Source organism: Amblyraja radiata, chromosome 45 (genome assembly GCF_010909765.2).
Source record: "Amblyraja radiata isolate CabotCenter1 chromosome 45, sAmbRad1.1.pri, whole genome shotgun sequence".
NCBI lineage: Eukaryota > Metazoa > Chordata > Chondrichthyes > Rajiformes > Rajidae > Amblyraja > Amblyraja radiata.
The window spans coordinates 2,713,155-2,729,975 of record NC_046000.1 but is presented as its reverse complement, the minus strand read 5'-3'; the positions used below and the strand labels follow the sequence as shown (position 1 = coordinate 2,729,975).

Here is a 16,821-nt window from a genome sequence, read left to right as displayed (position 1 = left end):
TACATACACTATTCCAGGTGTAGTCTCACCAATACAAAGCTGCATCATGATATCCAAATATTTGTATTCAATACCCTTCTCATTGAAGGCAAGTATGGCTAAGCCTTCACCACACCATCCATTTTACGACGTTCTAGAAACCATGCACCTGTAATCCGAGATCTCTGTTCTGCAACATTCTCCAGGGTTCTACCATTTACTGTGCAAGTCCTACCCTGGATTTGCATATCAGTGTGCAACACCTCACATTTGTCAGAGTTAAATTATATTTATCATTCCCCACCAAACCAAACTTCCTGCGTATGATGTGCACAGCCTAAAGTTGGCATTTAATACCATCATCCCCTCCATGCTGGTTACCAAGCTCTCAGATCTGGGTCTCTGCGCATCCGTCTACAATTGGATACAAGTGTCCACATTGTATTCTATGTATTTTCTGTCTGCGTTCGTTTTGAATCTGTGGGTTTGTTGGTTGGGGGCTTCTGGACATCTGAATTTCCCTGAAGGGGATCAATAAAGTATTTATTATTATTATTATTGTTATCCTCGAACTGATTGTGATCCCAGCACACTGATGCAATTATAAAGAAAGCACATCAGCGCCTCTACTTCCTGAGAATATTAGGGAGAGTGGGTATGTGAAAGAGGACTCTCTCGAACTTCTAAAGGTATACAGTAGAGAGCATGCTGACTGGTTACATCGTGGCCTGGTTCGGCAACTTGAGCGTCCAGCAGCAGAAAAGAATGCCCCTTCTCTCTGCCCCTTCTCTCTCACAGAGTCTCTCACCTGTTTTGAGCAGAATTTCTGGCAGTTTCCCACCAGGCCTGAGTGACTGAGCTGTCAGTCTACCAGACCTGTGTGACTGAGCTGCCAGCCCACCAGGCCTGAGTGACTTAGCTGCCAGCCCACCAGGCCTGAGTAACTGAGCTGCCAGCCCAAGAATACATTCGGCCGACAATGTCCATACTAGCCCTCTGGAAACCAGTCCCTTCGGCCCAAAACAACCATACTAGCGTTCCAGAAAGCCCCCCTCCCCACTGGCCACCAATATTGGAATTGGTGGAGAGGTGGAATATTGCGTTGGGGGACCAGCCCTTCCGTGTAGTATCCCGTGTAGTATCACTATAAACCTTTCCTATCCATGTAAATGTAGTGTCACGCCACAGATACTGGAGCTTGGTGTGACGCGGACGGGGCAGTGGAAGCGGCTTCTGATTGGGGGAGCGAGGGATTGCAATGTTTCACCGCAGATATCCAATCAGAAGGTTTATAGCGAAGTGTGATTCATGTCTCCGACCACCCAATGACGATCCGCTCCTGCTCCATCCCTCATTAGCATAGGGTGACGTCACCGTCTATATAATCCGCGCTCCGACTCCGAGCTGGTCACTTCCATGTTTGAAATCCACCGAGGAAATGCCTGATCCGCCGAAAACCAAAGGTGCTGTAGGATCTTTGCCGAAAACAGCCGCCAAGAAGGAAACAGTCGCCAAGAAGGGCGCAAAGAAAGCTTTGCCGAAATCCGCAGGCAAAGGGGGCAAGAAGCGCAGGAGGTCGAGGAAGGAGAGTTACTCCATCTACATCTACAAAGTGATGAAGCAGGTTCACCCGGACACTGGCATCTCCTCCAAGGCCATGGGCATCATGAACTCGTTCGTGAACGATATTTTCGAGCGTATCGCGGGCGAGGCTTCCCGCCTGGCGCATTATAACAAGCGGGCGACCATCAGCTCCCGAGAGATTCAGACCGCCGTGCGCCTGCTTCTTCCCGGGGAGCTGGCCAAGCACGCCGTGTCGGAAGGGACAAAGGCTGTGACCAAGTACACCAGTTCCAAATAAATATCCACACATTGTTGAGAAAACACCTAAAACCCAACGGCTCTTATAAGAGCCACCCACATTTTCGCAGAAAGAGTTGTACTAATGTTTCGACATTGAATCGCAGCAGAATTGTTTCAGGATATTTTTGCTTGGCGAATTATTTCACATTCTTTTTAGTGATTAAATGTTGTTCCAATATACGCGGGATATTCCCGGTATCCATGTTGCGTTCCTGTCCATCAAACAGAAGTAAATGTCAGAAGGGACAAAGGCGGTAAAACTCCTTTCCCTTCACGGCAGCTTGTCCCAGTCATCATAAGCCAGAGTCTGAAGAAGGGATTAGACCCGAAACGTTGCCTACTTCCTTCGCTCCACAGATGCAGCTTCACCCGCTGAGTTTCTCCAGCATTTTTGTCTACCCAGTCATCATAAATTGTGCCCACGGCCAGCCGATTAGTGCTGTCGTTGATGTTTTATTGTCTTCATCTCTATAACTGTTCTGAATTGCATTTCTACTCGGCAATTCGTCCAGTCTTTCAAGGAGGAACGTTTCACACTTTCGCCCATATTCCGATTCTTGTGAAAATGAACCAGACTATAATCCGACACCGTTTACATAGTGACCGATCGCTAATTGATGCCGAGGATCATTTTTTGTAATCGGTTACCGGCCCAAATAAATCGTAAATTAAATATTGTGCTGTATTGCCCGGGGTTCAAGGTGGTCAACAATCAAGAGTATTTAATTGTCATATGTACCGTGTACGGAACAATGAAATTCTTACTCGCAGCAGTATAATTAACATCTTAACGCAATGCACTTACATAAAAAATGATAATGAAAAAAACAATGATTATGTGATGTAGCAAATTGTATTGACATACAGATTTATAGTTTGGCGGCTATTTCAAAGTTCGAGTTTTGGAGGGACTGGCAGTTATTTTCAGCGCTTTTCTGTTGTAGGTTTTGATTGGTAGATAAAACAGTTCTGTGATTGGGTCATTCTTCACACCAATGAGATCATGTCCTTTTTCACCAATCACCAGCGGTTCTCTGGATTCCTCAAACAGGTATAAGAAAGGCGAGTCTGTGAACATTTTCTCTTTCTGCGTGTACAAAACATCAGGAGATGTCTGGACGAGGAAAAACCAGCGGCAAAGCTCGGGCCAAGGCCAAGTCTCGCTCGTCCCGGGCTGGACTGCAGTTCCCGGTCGGTCGTGTTCATAGGCACTTGAGGAAAGGCAACTATGCTCATCGGGTGGGTGCAGGAGCCCCTGTCTATCTGGCTGCTGTGCTCGAGTATCTGACGGCTGAAATCCTCGAGCTGGCCGGCAACGCGGCCCGGGACAACAAGAAGAGCCGCATCATCCCCAGACATCTGCAGCTGGCCGTCCGCAACGACGAGGAGCTCAACAAGCTGCTGGGAGGGGTGACCATCGCTCAGGGCGGTGTGTTGCCCAATATCCAGGCCGTGCTGTTACCCAAGAAAACCGGCGCAGCGAGCAAGTAAGCGAGAGAAACTCAACATAGTGGCCCAAAGGCTCTTTTCAGAGCCACTCACCATGTCTGTGGAAGGGCTGATCATCAATTATATTTAGTGCGGGACAAGTGTTCCTTGTCGTTGTCGAAAAGTTGTCCACAGGGTGGCGTAGCCAGAGACCCTGGTTCGATCCCGACTACGGGCGCTTCCCTGTACACAATTTGTAGGTTCTCCCCGTTTCCTCCCGCACTCAAAAGACGTCCAGGGTTGTAGGTTAATTGGTTTGATATAAATGTTTAAAAATATATGTTTTTCAAACCTTTATCATTTGTAGGATAGTGTTCATGTGAGGATCGCTAGTCGGTGCGGACGGGTCAGTTTCGAAGGGTCAGTTTCCGCGTTGTACCTCAAAACTAAACATGAAACAGCGGTTGGCTGATGCGGAAAGATATATTGAGGCAGATATTCCTCAGAACATTGGCAGCGACCTACAGTAAGACATCCTCCTCAATACCAACTCCGTTTCCCTCTCACCTACAGAACAATTAACGCAGCAACACTAAAATCGACTCGAGGTTTCTATCCGAAAACAGCGACTAATATCCAGCCTCGGGCATAACTGAATTCCTTCAGTTCCGCTAGCGAATCAGTAAAACCGCACCGCATACGATTTATGGGGACCTTAAAGTCGATATAAATTGATGGAAACAATATAATTATAACATTTGCCTCTGTTCTTGTTTGCATTGAAAATGGCAGGCAATGTGAGGAGGAAAAAATTAGTTAAGACAACTGTGGGTCCCTTGAAGACAGAAACATGTGAATTTATACTGGAAAACAAGGTATTGGCAGACGAGTTGAACAGGTACTTTGGATATGTCTTCACTAAGGAAGGCACAAACAATCTCCCAGATGTACTGGTGGCCAAAGGACCCAGGGTGATGGACGAAATGAAGGAAATTCACATTGGGCAGGAAATGGTGTTGGGTAGACTGATGGGACTGAAGGCTGATAAATCCCCAGGGCCTGATGGTCTGCATCCCAGGGTGCTTAAGTAAGTGGCTCTGGAAACCGTGGACACATTGGTGATCAATTGTCTAATGTTCTATAGATTCAGGATCAGTTCCTGTGGATTGGAGGGTAGCTAATGTTATCCCACATTTGACGAAAGGAGGGAGAGAGAAAACAGGGAATTATAGACCAGTTAACCTGACATCGATGGTGGGAAAGAAGCTGGAGTCAATTATAAATTATGACATAGAGGCACTTTTGGAGAGCAGTAACAGGACCGGTCTGAATCAGCATGGATTTACGAAGGGGATATCATGCTTTACTAATCTTCTGGACATTTTTGAGGTTGTAACTAGGAAAATTGACAAGGGAGAGACAGTGGATGTAGTGGCCTTTTCAGAATGGCAGGCAGTGACTAGTGGGGTACCAGAAGGCTCTGTGCTGGGACTGCAGCTATTTACAATATACATTAATGATTTAGTAGATGAAGGGATTAAAAGTAACATTAGCAAATTAGCAGATGACACAAATCTGGGTGGCAGTGTGAACTGAGGGGAGGGTGCTATGAGGATGCAGGTTGGGTGAGGGTGGATGCATGGCAGATGCAGTTTAATGGGGATATATGTGAGGTTATCCACTTTGGTGGCAAGAATAGGAAGGCAGATTATTATCTGAATTATGTCAAGTTAGGAAAAGGGGAAGTACACCGAGATCTGAGTGTCCTTATTCAGCAGTCACTGAAAGTAAGCATGCAGGTACAGCAGGCAGTGAAGAAGGCTAATGGCCTTCATAACAAGAGGGGTTGAGTATAGGAGCAAAGAGGTCCTTCTACAGTTGTACAGGGCCCTAGTGAGACCACACCTGGAGTATTGTGTGCAGTTTTGGTCCCCAAATTTGAGGAAGGACATTCTTGCTATTGAGGGAGTGCACGAGGTTAATTCCCGGGATGGCGGGACTGTCATATGTTGAAAGAATGGAAGGACTGGGTTTGTATACACTGGAATTTAGAAGGATAAGAGGGGATATTATTGAAACCTACAAGATTATCAAGGGATTGTACACGCTAGAGGCAGGAAACATGTTGCCAATGTTGGGGAAGTCCAGAATCAGGGGCCACAGTTTAAAAATAAGGGGTAGGCCATTTAAAGCGGAGACGAGGAATAACTTTTTCAGCCAGAAAGTTGTGAATCTGTGGAATTCTCTACCTCAGAAGGCAGTGGAGGCCAATTCTCTGGATGCTTTTAAGAGAGAGTTAGAAGGAGCTCTGAGAGATAGCTGCATCAAGGGATATGGGGAGAAAGCAGGAAAGGGGTACTGATTGTGGATGATCAGCCATGATCACAGTGAATGTGCTGGCTCGAAGGGCCAAATGGCCTACTCCTGCACCTATTGGCTATTGTGGGTGGGCAACGCTGGATCTAGTATTGGGAAATAGGGAAAATTGGGGAGGGCAAGTTAATGAACTGTGTGTGGGACCAGTGACCACAGTTTGATTAGGTTTAAGATAGTTATGGATAGGGACGGAGAGGGTCCAAGTATTAAAATGCTCAACTGGGGTAAGGCCAACTTTGAGGGTATGAGAGAAGGTCTCGCTCAAGTTGACTGGAGCAGGTTATTAGAGGGGAAAGGAACATCGGCCAAGTGGGATGTTTTTAAAAGTGTACTGAAGAAAGCTCAGGAAGTTTACGTCCCCATAAGAGTGAAGGGCAAAGCAGGCAAGTGTAAGGAAGCTTGGTTGATGAGGGAAATTGAGATGTTAGTCAAAAACAAGAAGGATGCATGGGACAGGTATAGGCAGCTGGGATCAAATGCATCCCTGGAGGCCTTTTGGGAACTAAGCAATAAACTAAAAAAAAAATGCAAAAAGGGGCCAGGAGATGGTTCTGGTGGTTAGCATTAAGGACAATCCCAAAAGATTTTATAGATACATAAGGGGGGAACGGGTAACTAGAGGGAGAGTGAGACCTTGGGAATAAAAGTGGTCACCTCTGTGTGAAATGGGCAAGGTCCTAAAAGAGTAATTCTTCTCTGTATTTAACGTGGAGAAAGACGGTAGGACGGAGGAAATTGGAGCATTCAGTGAAAGTGTCTTGAGAGCAGTCAGGGTTACTGTCGAAGAAGTACCGAAGATAAGGTCGTGTTTGAAGGTACACAAATCTCCAGGGCCTGATCTGATATATCCGAGGACATTGAGGGAAACTAGAGAGGAAATTGCGGGAGCCCTGGTTGAAATTTATGAGTCGTCCTACAAAGTATGGAGAATAGAAGTTGGGAGGTCATATTGCAGTTGTCTTAGACGTTGGTGAGACTGCAATAAGAGTATTGTGTTCAGTTCTGGGCACCATGTTATTGGAAAGATATTGTCAAGCTTGAAAGGGTTCAGAAAAGATTTACGAGGATGTTTCCCAGACTAGAGGGTGTGAGCTTTAGGGAGAGGTTGAGTGGGCTGGGCCTCTATTCCATGGATCGCAGGAGGATGAGAGGAAATCTTATAGCGCTATACAAAATCATGAGAGGAATAGATTGGGTAGATGCACAGAGTCTTTTGCCCAGAGTAGGGGAATCGAGCACCAGAGGACGTAGGTTCAAGGTGAAGGGGAAGATATTTAATAGGAATCCAAGAGGTAATTTTTTTCACACAGTGGGTGTATGGAGCAAGCTGCCAGAGGAGGTAGTTGAGGCTGGGACTATCCCATCATTTAAGAAACAGTTAGACAGGTACATGGGTAGGACAGCTTTGGAGGGATATGGACCAAGCGCAGGCAAGTGAGACTAGTGTAGCTGGGACATTTTTGGCCGGTGGGGGCGAGTTGGGCCAAAGGGCCTGTTTTCACACTGTATCACTCGATGACTATAATATTCCCTGCTCCTTCCCCGCAGACCAATATATAACATTCTGAAAATAAAAAAACGAAATGCAAAATCCGGAAATCTGAACTAAAAATAGAAAACCATAAAAAGGTTCAGTGGGGCTGGGGCAGCATATTATGGAATCATTGTTCGTCAGTGTGGAAATAGGCCTTTCATCCCAATGTTCATGCTGAGCTAGTCGCATTTGTTTACTATTGCCCCTTTAACGATTTGCTAATGATCTAGCTGTCCAAATATGATTTTAAAATGTGAACTATACTTGCCTCTACATCTGGCAGCTCGTCCCAAACACCCATCTACCTCTCTGTAGTCATCCCTCAGCCTGTGTTGTTTCAAGGCAAGCAGTCTCTGGGGAAGGTAAAACAGATAATGATTCAGGGCATAGATCCTTCATCAGTTAACATTCCGGTCACTTTCCTAGTTGGTTATGTACCAGTCTATGAGCCATTGTATTTCAGGGACCAGGAGCCTGATACTTCTAAACCTCAGAACTCTGTCATGTCTTGCATTTTACATAACGTGCTTCTGTTTTTCCCAAAAAGGAAAATTCTACATTCAGAGCGACAGAAGGCTGCAGCCCAGAAAGGGAAACTTTGCCCTCCATGTCCATGTCCACCTCTTTTCCTCATCTATATTAATCCCATCTGCCTTTTTAAGGACTGTGGCCTATAGGACCTTCCTATTTAACAGTCTAATTGCCTCAAACACGGTGATGGCACCTGATTCCACCATCTCCTCTGGCAACATGATTCAAGTGTCAACCATCAAAACAAAAGTCTGCTCTCTTGTTTTTAATACACATGGAAGGGGGAATAAATTTTTGATCATCTCACCTATCAGTAGATATATACTTTCATCTGGTTAATAATCAATCTCCTTCACTGCAGGGAAAACAAAACAAGAATCTGTAAAGTTTTCTCACAACTGAATGTCTCCAGTCCAGGCAAGATGCTGGTGAATCACCTCTGCACTCACTCCAACCCAATCACATTCTTCCCGTAGTGTGGTGACTAGAACGGTACACAATACTGCAGATGTGGATGAACCAGTGTTATGTAAAGTTGCAATAAAAGTTGCCTTTATCGGTCTCTTTTTCTTCTCCCGAGGAGTTGCCAGATCATTGCTATCTTAGGTGCACGATCTGGTGACATTCTGAGTACATGTCCTGCAAATTTCATCCTGCGTACCTCTATGTCCTGGCTGAGAGGCTTTGTTGCAGTTTCCCAGTAGATATCCTCATTTGTGATGTGGTCCCTGTAGCTAGTCTTCAGGATCTTCCTCAAGCAATGTTGTTGGAATGCATCCAATTTATTTTTCATCTTCACATTGATTTTCCATGTCTCACTGGCAGAGAGGGCTGAAGGGAGGATTACAGACTGTAAGAGCTTGACTTTTAGCATCTTGGATATCCCACCACTAGAACATATTGGCTGCATTTTTCTGAAGACTGATACAGCTTTACCAATTCGGGAGTTGATGTCGACCTCTACACAGGGCTGCCAACATTGGGTGAGAGTTGGGAGTGAGAAATTGCGAGAGGCCAAGCCCGGGGGAGCATAGCGGCTGGGGGAGGAGGGAGGGGGGGGGGGGGGTGGACAACTCCGCATACCGCGACGTTATGAAGGAGCTGTACAACCTGGGTCTCAAACCCTCCCTTCATTATCCAGCCAAGCTGTTCATCATGGCCGGGGAAGGAAAGAGGCGACGACTAACATCTCCCGAGGACGCTCGGGATTTCATCTCATCTTACCGTCGACGCAGACCGGGACCCACAGACGACTGACTTCGCTCGGTACGTCTATATCCGAGTGGCACAGGGGTCCGGTTAATCTACGGTTACACTATGGACTAACTTTAGCTTGACTGCTCTTAGCAACTAGCCATTGCTAGCGCTCGGCCTTGCTGATTATACTAGACCCCTGTCTTGAAATGTATGAGGCTGGTAAGAATTCACCACGATTCGTGACTATCTTATACCAACTTTTCCTTATAATGTTTATGTGTAATCATACTTGAAAGATTCTTCACCTGCACATGCTATAAAATTGGGCTTAAGGGACCCACTTTGTGGTTCGTGATCTGGTCTCTGCGTTCTTGTTTTTAGCAGTTGGCTGCTAACGCTGCCAGCATTCAGCTAGTTTGTTTACACTAGTCTTCCTAGCGGACTGTCTGGGGCTGATAAGAGCTCATTACAGCCAAGGCTGTGTTATACCAATCTGCTCCTACAGCCTTTTTGTTTAACAATACTTAATTGATGTTCTTTTGCCCTGCGCTTTAATCCAAGAGCCCAGTTTGCAACTCGCTAACTTCTCTAACGCTAACTCTTTCTTTATACCTTGTCGATTTTAAGATATACTATGTAATTAGTATATGAGTATTAGAAAGGCGCTATATAAATCCCATCCATTATTATTATTATTATTAATACCAAAGGAAGCTATTCTTGCTCCACGTATACGTTGGCTTGCTTATTCAGTATCACCATGTTGTTAATTTGCTTTGTCTTATTATTACTATCATCATTACTATCATTACCATTAGTGTTAGCAATGACATTGGCAGTGCAACTATTATGGCAATTATTTCAACTTTGTATTTATTTATTTATGTTTATTTTACTTTACTTCTACTTTCTATTTTTCAAATTATTATTATCATTGTTATTATTATTATTATTACTACACTTATTTCATTTTATGTTACTTTACTGACATTGAGCGATTTTGTTGCTTTGGGAGGTGGAAATATTGGGAGTTAAGATCGGATATCTCCATGCGGATGCGAGGACAACGCACCTTGGTGCAATGGGCACTCAAGGTTCAGTTGGGACATGGGAATCTCAGGTCCGGGGACTTAGGTTTGAAAGATGGTTAAGTGATATGTGTCCCACTTGTTTGTTGTGTGTGTACGTGTGTATGTATCTTTTTTTAATTTTTTACTACTCCTTCCCCCCTGCACCATACCTATACCCGTATAGACTTCTTTCTCTTAGATAACAGACTGCTCTCCAAACTCAAATCCAGCGAGTATCATAGCATCGTAATATCAGATCACGCTGCGACCTCCCTCGATCTCCACTTTCTAAAAAAACGAACTAACCCCTTTAAACAGTGGAGGTTCAACTCCTCATTATTAGCAGAGGCTCACTACATGCAATTCTTGCACTCCCAAATCACCTTATATTTTGAGCTGAATGACTCGCCGGACATAGAAAGAGGTATACTCTGGGAAGCTTCAAAAGCCTATATTAGGGGCCAACTTATCTCTTTTGTCTCCAACCTGAAAAGAACCGAGACGTCCCAAACGGCCGACCGGTTACAAAAAATAAAGGACATTGATGACAAATATGCATCTGACCCAGACCCTAACCTTTATAGAGAACGCCTTAGGTTACAAACAGACTTTGACCTCACGTCTATTAATAAAGCCAAGTTACGACTGCTTAAATCTAGGCAACACTTTTTTGAATCTGGGGATAAAGCTAGGAAGCTTTTGGCCCATCAGGCCAGAACCGAGGCGTCTTCACGGCTAATTCCAGCCATTAGATCCAGCTTAGGTGAGATTCATACTGATCCTCTTAGAATTAATGAAGCATTTGCTAAATTCTACGCTGAACTATACGCTTCCGATTGTCCTCCCACTGCAGGTGACATGCTCAGTAGTATGACGTTTCCCCGAATTGACGATGAAGCCACGAGAGACTTGGGTGGTCCCATAACTGTTGCTGAGGTCCAAGCAGCCATCACACCGCTGCAAAGCGGAAAGTCGCCCGGCCCTGACGGCTTCACTGTAGAATATTACAAAGCTTTCTCTGCTCTCCTCGCACCAGTCCTGAGAGATATGTACAATGAGGCGTTTTTACATCGTCGCCTACCGCCCACCTTGTCGTGGGCTACTATCTCCCTAATTCTTAAAAAGGAGAAAGATCCCCTGCTTTGTAGTAGCTATAGACCAATTTCACTCCTGAATGTGGACCTCAAAATCCTCTCTAAAGCCCTTGCGCTCCGTCTTCAACGAGTGATGCCCTCTATTATCTTGTTAGATCAAACAGGGTTCATACCAAGCTTACAGTCTTCCCACAATACTAGGCGTCTCCTTAACATCATCCATTCACCGAGTAGTGAGACCCCGGAGATAGTGGTCTCCCTCGACGATGAAAAAGCTTTCGACAGGGTCGAGTGGAGATACCTATATGAGGCGATGGACAGGTTTGGCCTCGGTAACAGTTTTATTCTTTGGGTCAGTCTATTATACTCGTCCCCGGTGGCCTCAGTACAAACAAACGGCACACTGTGGCCCCACTTCCCCCTTCAGAGAGGTTCCAGACAGGGTTGTCCGTTATCACCACTCCTGTTTGCTGTCGCGATAGAACCCTTGGCGGTCTGGTTACGCTCAGAGAAGGGCTTTAAAGGTATTACACGGTTCGACACAACTCATAAAGTCTCATTGTATGCGGATGACCTGTCCCTGTACATCTCGAACCCAGTCAGCTCTCTCCCTGTGATCACGAATATTTTAGAACGGTTTGGTGCGTATTCTGGTTATAAACTTAACTACCAAAAGAGTGAGCTATTACCGATTAACTCATTGGCTAAGCAGCTCCCTCGCTCTTTAACCTCATTCAAATGGGCAGAGGACGGGTTTCGCTACCTTTATCACAACACCCTTATCTGATATGTTCCGCACAAACTTTCTGCCTCTGGTTGAGAAAGCCGAAAGAGATTTTGACCGCTGGTCAGTTTTACCGCTATCCCTCGTGGGTCAGATAAATCTGGTCAAGATGGTCGTCCTACCCAAATTCCTGTATCTTTTCCAGCACGTCCCTATACTTATCACTAAATCTTTTTTGATAAATTAGAAAGGACAATATCTAAATTTTTATGGGGTAGCAAACCGGCTAGAATCCGAAAGGCGATACTGCAGTCTCCTAAGAGAATAGAATAGAATAGAATAGAATAGTTTCTTTATTGTCATTGTAACATGAACCATGTACAACGAAATTGTAAAATGTCAGCCAGTCAGTGCACCATTCAAACATTTCCAAAAGCTAACGATACATACAAAGTAAAATATTTAAAAAGATAAACAACTAAAATAAATATCATAAAAATAGCACGCATAAACACCCAGCCCTACATCCTTCTGTCGATTTCATGTATGTATGTATCGCCCCTGCGTTCCTTGGCGGCTACATTTAGTGCCTTTATAGCAGTGGGGTAAAAACTGTTTTTAAGTCTGTTTGTCCTTGTCCTTGTAGATCTGTACCGTCTGCCTGACGGTAACAGTTCAAACAGGGAGTGTCCGGGGTGGGAAATGTCCTTTATAATACTTTGGGATTTTTTGATGCAGCGGGAACTGTGTAAGTCCTCCAAGGTAAGGAGAGGGCATCCGACAATCCTCTGGGCGTTGTCAATGGCCCTCTGGAGCGCTTTCCTCTGAGCCGCTGTGCAGCTGGTGTACCATACGCATACACAGTATGTTAGGAGGCTCTCAATGGAGCACCGATAAAAGGACAGCAGCAGTCTCTGAGTGATGTTATTCTTCCTGAGCACCCTCAGGAAGTGCAGTCTCTGCTGGACCTTTTTCAGCAGCGCGGCGGTTTGGCACTTCCTGACTTTAGGCGATACTATTGGGCAGCTAACTTGCAAAAACTCCTGTATTAGATGAATGATGATTGCGACCACCTACCGACATGGGTACTCATGGAAAAGGCGAGTTCACATCTCCCGTTGCGGTCTGTCCTATGCTCCCAACTCCCCCTTCCTATAACATCTGTGGGTGCAGGCCCAATTGCGTCCCTCTCGCTCAAGATATGGAGTCAACTCAGGAAAAACTTTGATTTACAAGGCCCTTCCATCTTGACCCCACTGCTTAAAAATCACATCTTTAAACCTTCAAGTACAGACCACGCATTCAAAACCTGGCATAGGAACAGTATCAGTATTATCAAAAACCTATACAAGGATGGCATCTTTTCGTCCTTTGCGGAGCTCTCGTCCAACTATTGCCTCCCAAACTCCCACCTTTTTCGTTTTTTTCAGATTAGGGATTTTTGGGAGGGGGGGGGTGGACAACTCCCATTGGCGGTACCCGATGAGGGAGTGGAGCGACCGAGTGGGAAGAGGGTGTGGAAGAAGGGTGTCCCCCCTCCCAGGGTAGGAACTTTTTGAAATTTGATGTATTAAAATCATGTTTTAGAGCACTGTAGAAGTATGATTTCAAAGTTTTTTGTATGAAGTATTTTTAAGAGGTAAGCTTTTAAGGGTTAACTTTATCCACACAAAGGGTGATGGGTGTATGGAACAAGCTGCCAGAAGAGGTAGTTGAGGCAGGGACTATCCAAACATTTAAGAAAAAGTTAGACTGATACATGGGTAGGACAGGTTTGGAGGGATATGGACCAAAAGCAGGTAGTGTAGCTGGGACATGTTGGTGGGTGTGGGCAAGTTGCGCCAATCAGTCTGGTGAACCTTCTCTGCACTCCCTCTATGGCAAGAATGTCTTTCCTCAGATTAGGAGACCAAAACTGTACGCAATACTCCAGATCATCCCCGGACACCTGCAGCTGGCCGTTCGCAACGACGAGGAGCTCAGCAAGCTGCTGGGAGGGGTGACCATCGCTCAGAGCGGCGTGCTGCCCAATATCCAGGCCGTGTTATTGCCCAAGAAAACCAGCGCAGCCTCAGGCACTGAGAGCAAGTAGGTCAACAATACATCAATCTAATGACCCAAAGGTTCTTTTCAGAGCCACCCACAGTGTCTGTCGGAGGGCTGAGTAATAATAATAATAATACATTTTATTTATGGGCGCCTTTCATGGTGAAGGACACGGAATTGCGGATCAGTTGGGGGAGGGAGTTCCAGAGCCTGGGAGCTCCCCTGGAGAATTAGACTTGTGGATGGAGAGGAGACCGGCTGATGTGGATCTGAGGGACCGTGAGGGTTGGTAGGGGGAGAGGAGGTCAGTGAGATATGGGGGGGGGGGGCAGATGGTGGAGGGCTTTGTAGGTGAGGATCAGGATTTTGTAGGTGATCCGGTGGGAGATGGGAAGCCAGTGAAGTTGTTTGAGGACTGGAGTGATGTGATGCCAGGATTTGGTGTGGGTGATGAGTCGGGCGGCTGCGTTCTGGGCCAGTTGGAGTCGGTTGATGTAGGTGGAGCTGATGCCAAGGAGAAGTGAGTTGCAATAGTCCAGTCGGGAGGAGATGAAGGCATGGATGAGTCTTTCAGCAGCGGGCGGTGTGAGAGAGGGTCTGAGTTTGGCGATGTTGCGGAGATGAAAGAAGGAGGTTTTAATGACATGGCAGATGTGAGGCTCAAGGGAGAGGGTGGAATCAAATATCACGCCAAGGTTGCGGGCCTGGGGAGATGGCGAGACAGTGGTGCCGTCGATGGTGAGAGTGGGGTTATTGATTTTGCTGAGTGTGGCTGTGGAGCCTATGAGGAGGAATTCTGTCTTATCGCTGAGTACTAGGTGGGAGGGGAGGGAGGTTACGTTCAGTTTATCCACTCTGGTATGAAACACCCGGAATGACTCAAGTTCACCGTTGCGTTCCCCCAGCTCCCATGAATAAAGCCAACATCTGTGTAGGGTAAAGCTGTCCGGGTTCCTCCACATTCCACATTCTCCGTCAGTTTCATGGAGCTCTCTCCCAACGGGTTCCGTGCAGGGGGGAGCTGGGGGATTTCAGAAAGGCCGACACTTCTAGAGTACTGTAAATAACTTAACAGGACAAACAACATCTGTGGAGGGAATGAATAGGCAACATTTCGCCGACACGAATCTGTGTGTTTCCATGTAGCAACACATGACCTAATGCCGCTCAGATTGTTCGACACCAGACCGGTGTTTAACAGGCGGGGACACCACTCCACAACTACAACCGATCACCAATGTAACAAAATGTTCATTTACGGGAACACATTGATTGCTGCAGGATGCAATATAATTTGTTGAAAATCTCATCGGTCCCAGTTAACCTATAACAAATTATAATTAATCAGATCTCGTGGTCACTGCTCCCTTTGTGAGGCTGTGGGCGGCTCTTAGAAGAGCCTTTGTTTTGTGTTGGAATAAAGGGGGTAGTTATTTAGCCGCCGAACCCGTAGAGAGTGCGGCCCTGTCGTTTCAGAGCGTACACCACATCCATGGCAGTGACCGTTTTGCGCTTGGCGTGCTCGGTGTAGGTGACCGCGTCAATGATCTCATTCTCCAGGAAAACCTTCAGCACCCCGCGGGTCTCCTCGTAGATCAGACCCGAGATGCGCTTGACACCACCACGCCGAGCCAGGCGCGGATAGCTGGCTTGGTGCTGCCCTGGCACAAACAATCTCCCTGATATACAAATGGCCAGAGGAAGTGACGGAGGAACTGAAGGAAATTCACATTAGACTGGAAATGGTGTTGGGTAGACTGAAGGCAGATAAATCCCCAGGGCCTGATGGTCTGCATCCCAGGGTACTTAAGGAAGTGGCTCTAGAAATTGTAGACGTATTGGTGACCATTTCCCAATGTGCTGTAGATTCAGGACCAGTTCCTGTGGGTTGGAGGGGAGCTAATGTTATCCCACTTTTTAAGAAGGGCGGGAGAGAGAAAACAGGGAATTATAGACCAGTTAGCCAGACATCGGTGGTGAGGAAGATGCTGGAGTCAATTATAAAAGATGAAAGTGCGGCACATTTGGATAAGAGTTGCAGGATCAGTCCGAGTCAGCATGGATTTACGATGGGGAAATCATGCTTGACTAATCTTCTGGAATTTTATGAGGATGTAACAAGGAAAATGGACAAGGAAGAGCTAGTGGATGTGGTGTACCTGGACTTTCAGAAAGCATTTGATAAGGTCCCACATAGGAGATTAGTGGGCAAAATTAGAGCACATGTTATTGGTGGGTAGGGTGCTGGCATGGATAGAAAATTGGTTGGCAGACGGGAAACAAAGAGTAGGGATTGACGGGTCCCTTTCAGAACAGCAGGCAGTGACTAGTGGGGTACAGCAAGGCTCGGTGCTGGGACTGCAGTTATTTACAATATACATTAATGATTTAGATGAAGGGATTAAAAGTAAAATTAGCAAATTTGCAGATTACACAAAGCTGGGTGGCAGTGTGAACTGTGAAGAGGAAGGATGCTATGAGGATGCAGAGTGACTTGGACAGATTGGGTGAGTGGGCAGATGCAGTTTAATGTGGATAAATGTGAGGTTATCCACTTTGGTGGCAAAAACGGGAAGGCAGATTATTATCTAAATGGAGTCAAGTTGGGAAAAGGGGATGTACAACAGGATCTGGGGGTCCTTGTTCATGTCAATAAAAGTAAGCATGCAGGTACAACAGGCAGTGAAGAAAGCTAATGGCATGTTGGCCTTCATATCAAGAGGAGTTGAGTATAAGAACAAAGAGGTCCTTGCAGCGCAGGTTCACAAGGTTAATTCCCGGGATGGCGGGGGGACTGTCATATGGTGATAGAATGGAGTGGCTGGGCTTGTATACTCTGGAATTGAGAAGGATGAGAGGATATCTTATTCAAACCTATAAGATTATTAATGGTTTGGACACGCTAAAGGCATGAAATATGTTCCCGATGTTGGGGGAGTCCAGAACCAGGGGCCACAGTTTAAGAATAAGGGGTAAGCC

The 16,821-nt window shown here is 45.9% G+C and overlaps 2 protein-coding genes and 1 long non-coding RNA gene across 3 annotated transcripts; all 3 read left to right on the top strand.

Annotated features, from left to right (window-relative positions):
• The first annotated feature begins 1,396 nt into the window (after nt 1-1,396).
• LOC116968422 (histone H2B-like) lies at nt 1,397-1,899 on the top strand. The gene has a single exon (XM_033015192.1). The coding sequence runs from the start codon at nt 1,418-1,420 to the stop codon at nt 1,838-1,840; it is 423 nt and encodes a 140-aa protein (XP_032871083.1). The 5' UTR covers nt 1,397-1,417; the 3' UTR covers nt 1,841-1,899.
• Nucleotides 1,900-2,912: 1,013 nt separating this feature from the next.
• On the top strand, nt 2,913-3,373 carry LOC116968423 (histone H2AX-like). Its single transcript, XM_033015193.1, has one exon. It carries the CDS (start codon nt 2,953-2,955, stop codon nt 3,331-3,333), a length of 381 nt encoding a protein of 126 aa, XP_032871084.1. The 5' UTR covers nt 2,913-2,952; the 3' UTR covers nt 3,334-3,373.
• A 1,570-nt stretch (nt 3,374-4,943) lies between these two features.
• On the top strand, nt 4,944-16,572 carry LOC116968606. Its single transcript, XR_004410481.1, has 3 exons — nt 4,944-5,081; nt 12,204-12,206; nt 16,535-16,572. It is a non-coding gene; the product is annotated as an uncharacterized LOC116968606 (long non-coding RNA).
• The last annotated feature ends 249 nt before the right edge of the window (nt 16,573-16,821 follow it).

Bases quoted from the DNA above. Each gene is read 5' to 3' on its own strand.
- LOC116968422 (XM_033015192.1), top strand. From the start codon at position 1,418: ATGCCTGATCCGCCGAAAACCAAAGGTGCTGTAGGATCTTTGCCGAAA.
- LOC116968423 (XM_033015193.1), top strand. From the start codon at position 2,953: ATGTCTGGACGAGGAAAAACCAGCGGCAAAGCTCGGGCCAAGGCCAAG.